Below are 6,000 nucleotides of genomic sequence, written 5' to 3'. Positions count from 1 at the left end.
GCACTAGGTATGTTGTGCACATAAGCTGTTATGACAGCCATATCATGGACCTTGTCCTTTTCTGTCAAACCCCCTATTCATCATGTCTTAAAGTGGGACACGTCTAACCAATAGAATCCAAAGGGTGAAATACAAAACCTTCTGCATGAAGTGTGGAGAGTTGAAATGATAAGCCGCTTTTGTGGCTGGGAATGGAATATTCTTATTTACTATAGAGTGACATTCCCTTTGTGAAATATAGAGAATATTTCCCATATAATATTCCCATATAATAAAGACTATAATCAGTGGAGAGTATATGCTAACCAATAAGCCAAACACAATGAGCACGTATTAGGAAACCGTTTATTGGATGTGAATCTTTGGAATGTCCGTTGACCTAAGTTCATCAGAGACAGACATTGATGGTTTGATTTTCATGATGCAAATGTTGAAATACAAAACATTGATTTCAGTTTTTAAGGCCTTGCTGTTTTATTTAGGTTTTTTCCTACAACAGCAATTACAGAAGCAGTATTGAAAATAAAAGATTTTTTCCTCTTCTTTTCGTAAAAAAAATCAGCACAAAATTTGAACGACAGTACAAAAATGAAGAGATAATCGATCAGGTAAATGGGAACTTTACTATAGGAAATTTGTATACCTTTTTCAATAATGAAAACATCTGGATAATCATATATTTCAGAATCATTTTTACATATTCTGAAACTATAAAAAATGAACACTGTCTTTTTTTATTCAGATTTTGTTTTTTACAAATGAATGCTATAAACACATAAACTTCTTTAAATATATCTATCAGTGCAACATTGTTTCTTTTTTTTGTCGCTACAGTATGCTTTCTTCATGAAACCTTACTGAAGCATTTACCCTCTTTAGCTTCAGCTAACACACACGTAGTGTTGAAAGATGGCTTCATGGAAACTACTGGAAAAAAAAATGAACTGAGAATGTGTTTGCCACAGAACACAACACAACACATAAACATACCAAGAAACCTTTAAAATGTGAATCAGTGTGTGTGTGTATGTGTGTGTATGTGGTGAAACCCTGTTGGTTATACTACATGCTATATGAAACTCTTAGGTTTTAGGTCTTTTACTTTGTAACATATGACCAGAGCTCGTCTGTCCCAGGATGCATGACAGAATGATACTGAATGATGACTCTGGCATAAGATAGTTCAGATTCCATATTTTGCATCAGCAGTGAGTCCTTCGTATGCTGTCCTCTTCCCAGAGTCCAGTGCCTTATCACACTTGTTCAGGACGAGTTTGTTTCGAAGCTGAGCTGATGCTATTCCTCTATGTGCAGTGACATTGTCATTGGCTCCCTGTAATTTGGGGACGACGGTCCTTTGGTACAGATACATGGATAAAGTCATGAGTCATTCACAAGGCCAGTCACGTGACGGTTCACCACTGCTTACTGACCAGCCAATCAACTTCTGCATACAAAGTGTGACATCAGTGAATACACAACACCATGAGAGCAGTTCAGAACACGAGTCTAGCAGTGAGTAATGCGCTACATTGGTTTGCCAAGCATGAAGAAAATAGCACCATTCTTTATGTACCCACCCCCATTTCTGAGTATCATTCAAATCACCTAAATTTGATGACAAAGTGCATTTGGACTACAAGGAGGGTATGTGAAGACAGTGTGTGAGGATGATGTGTGTGTGAGGATGATATGTGAGGATGTGTGAGGATGGTGTGTGAGGACAATACGAACAACACTTGTAAAGATGCCAGTGATGTGAAATGAGTATAGGATTGCAGGGAGCTTCACCCACACAAGCACGGTACGACGGGTGTTGTCGGGGGTTTTTCATGGTATGCTGGCAGTCTTGCTTGATCAGAGACAGGAATATGAGATATGGGATGAGAGACAAACAGAGACATAGAGTTAGGCTTGCTTTCTTCTCAGGAGCTTGAGGGGTGTCATGTCAGCTCATGTGGGATGTCTGTGAACATCACTGATATCCAGGCAAATGTAGCACAAAAGGCTATGGATATACGATGCCACATTTATGCTTCATGGAGAATGTATGAAAGTGAGTAAGAATAGATTTATTAGAAATATCTTCTGAGAATTAATGTCAGTATGTATGCATGCCTGTGTATGTGTGTGCGTGCATGTGTGTGTGTATGCACAGGATATGTCAAATCACTGACTACACATGAGCTGCATCTCTGGGGACTGTGATAAAATAACTGAACGGCACGGAAATAGCACACATTAGCACTTCTACAAAACAGTCAGACGATTGTATTTACAACACATAACCAAAAAGAAAAAGAAAAAAACACAACCAATAGGGAAAAAAAACATACATCCAAAAGGGAAAAGGGAAAACTGCAGCTTCTTTTTGTCCTTTTACTGTTTTTCTTTGAAAAGGGCAATTAAAATATATTAAACTGTATGTACAATATGTGGGTTCTCAACATGATGTTCCAGAACTAAAGGGATGCAAATCTTCAAAACTCAACATAAGGAGGCCGAGAAAGATGTACCAAAGGCACTGACTGAACCACAGCTGGAATCCACCAGGGCCGGAACAGAGCTCCACACCCCCCAGATACTCAGCACACCATGGGGCGAATACACCCACCATCAGCAAACATGGTTCATTTGGGATTTTTACACATCTCTTTGAAACACAAAACAGCAACCTTTAAAATGGTTTTCTGTCCAGAAAAAAAAAAAAATTACAAATGATAAATATGTATGACATTTTCATATATTGGTCTCAACACCAGCATCCGATTGTAGAAATGAGCAACTAAAAATAATACAAAATAATAAAATTAAAATAATCTAAATCATCTGTACATATTCTTTTGTTTCATTTTCTTAATCCTTAATTTTGTACACAGTGTCCCCTACTGGTAGGTTCTGTTCACTGCAGCTCCTGAGAAAAGCATGGCTCAGTCCAAATTCTCCTCCCATTGGTTCCCAGAACCTCAGAGCCTTGTCCTCCTTCCAATGGGAGAGCACTAGCAGTCCTTTTTAGCCCGCCCCACTGAGGAGTGGTTTTCTTACATTGGTTAGTGCCTCATGCTTCTGAATATGAGTTTTGTGAGTTGAGCTTGTCCTTTTTTAGCTTGACACCATCCACCAACTCAAAGTTATAGTTCTCCAGGGCAGATAAGTTTCTGTCGGCCATGCCTCCATGTGAGCAGGCACAGTAGAGCACCACGCCACAGATGGCACCCAGAAATACCCCCAGTGCGCTCATTGCGATAATGGTGATCAGGATGGGATCCAAGGTCTTCAGCATGCTGCCTGCTCCAGTGATCTCGTTGTGCTCCACCATCTTGGGAAAAGCAGTGATTTCCTCAACTAGAGTAGTGAGGGAAACAGTAGAACATTGGTTATGGAGATTATGAAGGGAATGTTACAAGTGACTCAACACTCAAACAGTGGGACTGTTGTAATAGTCTCTGATCTTTTTTTTTTAACAATAAAAGGCCATTTAAACACTTAACTATGCATTTAGACAACAGAACTATACATGTGATGAATATAGAATTATGCCATTCATAAGAAAGCTCAATTGTGCCTTAGTAAGCAAGAGTTCTTTTTCTGAATATTCTCAGCGGGCCGATATGCAGTGTGAATGTGAACAGAGGACGTACTGATTCTGTTGAAGCTATCCTCGGGCAGCATAGGTTCTGTAGGGACATCTGGGTCTACACACAGGCAGGAAGGAGGATTGTTGCATTCACTCACATGTCACATGTAGCCAGTCATTTGCTCCTGTATGTTTTTGTACTGACCCCCATAAAGCTTTTTAACTCCCAAAATGTAATGAAGCAGTGAATGTGCATTCCTAGCTATTGAATGGGAGACCGACGAAACTGTGAGCAAGTCACAGGTCTCGTCAGCTCTCTGGCCGGAGACTCACCTTTGCAATCAGCCATGTTGAAACTGTCTAGGATTTTAATGTCATCCACAGCGATGTCACCCCAGGTCTTTCTCCCCACTAACCCCTCTATCACCACCTGACAGGCACAAACACATGGCAGCACGTCGGCTTGGCGAGCTCTGCAGAAATCTGTCTGCTGCTAACAGACTGCTCTACAAAATGGCTGCTGCTTTCGCTATGTCGCGTGTATTCAAGTATGCAGTGGAGAAAAACAGGTGTTATATTCCTCTGCATGTCCTCAGAGAGCAACCCTGTCTCATCCATACGCACCTGGTAGGGCTTACTGGAGTGGGGAATGCGCACACGGCCCTCCCTCCAGCGGTTGCCTTGGTGACCGCTGACCGTCCAGAGCAGCACGTCAGCTGCACCCTGCGCGCTCTCCCGTCGCTGTTTGATGTGCAGCGTGCCGATGTGTGATCCGAACATGTGGTACCAGAAGGACAGGCACAGGTCCGAGTCATGGCCCGACATGGCTGGGCTCACCAGGCGCGCTACCTCTGTTTCCTGCGCGCCCGTCGCCAGAGTGTAGATGAAGTTGCCTGAACCTCCTGGAGAGAGACACACTTTACTTTGCGAGCTTTATATGGGCTGGACAAATTTGTTTCATGCCGAATTTGTCTAGATCACTTAGACTAATACCACTAATTCTGTTTTTACCTGGTTTCTGCTGTGTTGTGTACTGTTCTGTTTAAATGGTTTCTGCTGTGCTGTGTACTGTGCTGTTTAAATGGTTTCTGCTGTGCTTTGTACTGTGCTGTTTAAATGGTTTCTGCTGTGCTGTGTACTGTGCTGTTTAAATGGTTTCTGCTGTGCTTTGTACTGTGCTGTTTAAATGGTTTCTGCTGTGCTTTGTACTGTGCTGTTTAAATGGTTTCTGCTGTGCTGTGTACTGTGCTGTTTAAATGGTTTCTGCTGTGCTGTGTACTGTGCTGTTTAAATGGTTTCTGCTGTGCTGTGTACTGTGCTGTTTAAATGGTTTCTGCTGTGCTGTGTACTGTGCTGTTTAAATGGTTTCTGCTGTGCTGTGTACTGTGCTGTTTAAATGGTTTCTGCTGTGCTGTGTACTGTGCTGTTTAAATGGTTTCTGCTGTGCTGTGTACTGTGCTGTTTAAATGGTTTCTGCTGTGCTGTGTACTGTGCTGTTTAAATGGTTTCTGCTGTGCTGTGTACTGTGCTGTTTAAATGGTTTCTGCTGTGCTGTGTACTGTTCTGTCTGTTGCTGTTCAATGAGCTGTTTACTCCCCCTTTTACCTGTGTGGTCCATGTTGGGGCCGGTGTTGAGTGTCGGGGTGCCGCTCGACTGGATCTGCCATCTGTAGCCAGTGGAGTCCTCAGCTGTCCAGCCACAGAACGAGGGGTCGTTCGCCCAGCCGAAGTCACAGGTGAACCAGAATGCTGCAGACACACAGGTGGTGATGTTTAGTGGTGCACTGAAGTGCTAGTCAACCACACATCATGAAAAATCTACCGTGATCTTATACGATTCTGTAATTTTGGCACAACTGTATAGCTTCTGTTGGTTAAACTTTTAAAACTAACCACAGAACAGAGTGGCATTTTCAGATATGCAGACATCCCATCCTTTTCATTTCATTAAGACTCCAACCCATGACCCCCCCCCCCCAGTGTTTGCTGTAAAGGGATGTTATGAAGAGTGAATTGTCATTAAAATGTAAAATCACAAATGTTGAGTGCCCAAATCTGTATTTAGTATAGCACAGCTGTCTCATTAGCCAAGCACATCAGTTTAGTAGCTAGCTAGATAGTTCATGTACATTTAATTAGCTAGCTAGCTGTTTAATGTTAAAATTGTTTTTAACAAGATTTAACTTGTTACACAGAGCCGATAGTTCTGTTTTTTCCTTGCATATTATGTAAAGTCGAATAAAAGTGAAACATTTAAATTCGCCAGCTGTCAGTAATTCCCCCAGATGTTGCTCGTTCTCTTCATGCCGCAAACTTTAGCCCCTCCGCCTATCAGACACAGGAATTACATATGACATCACAGTAGATATGAGTCCTTAATGGACTGTGTCATTACATATGACATCACAGTAGGTATGAGCCCT

The 6,000-nt window shown here is 41.9% G+C and overlaps 1 protein-coding gene across 6 annotated transcripts in view; it reads right to left on the bottom strand.

Annotated features, from left to right (window-relative positions):
• Nucleotides 1–449: 449 nt before the first annotated feature.
• Nucleotides 450–6,000, bottom strand: part of nrp1a (neuropilin 1a) — a 60,242-nt gene continuing 54,691 nt past the window's right edge. For all 6 annotated transcript variants that reach the window (XM_081695938.1, XM_081695939.1, XM_035530557.2 and 3 more), the window contains 5 exons: nt 5,183–5,326; nt 4,202–4,479; nt 3,911–4,007; nt 3,642–3,695; nt 450–3,345 (listed from right to left, as the gene is read on the bottom strand). In XM_081695938.1, the coding sequence (XP_081552064.1) occupies nt 3,059–3,345; nt 3,642–3,695; nt 3,911–4,007; nt 4,202–4,479; nt 5,183–5,326 (860 nt within the window). In that variant the 3' untranslated portion in view covers nt 450–3,058. The remainder of the gene's footprint in view (nt 3,346–3,641; nt 3,696–3,910; nt 4,008–4,201; nt 4,480–5,182; nt 5,327–6,000) is intronic.

This window comes from Electrophorus electricus, chromosome 14 (assembly GCF_041902795.1).
Source record: "Electrophorus electricus isolate QZ-2024a chromosome 14, ASM4190279v1, whole genome shotgun sequence".
In the NCBI taxonomy this organism is placed as follows: Eukaryota; Metazoa; Chordata; class Actinopteri; order Gymnotiformes; family Gymnotidae; genus Electrophorus; species Electrophorus electricus.
Note: the sequence above shows the minus strand (reverse complement) of the source record. Positions and strands in the feature narration are given on the sequence as shown.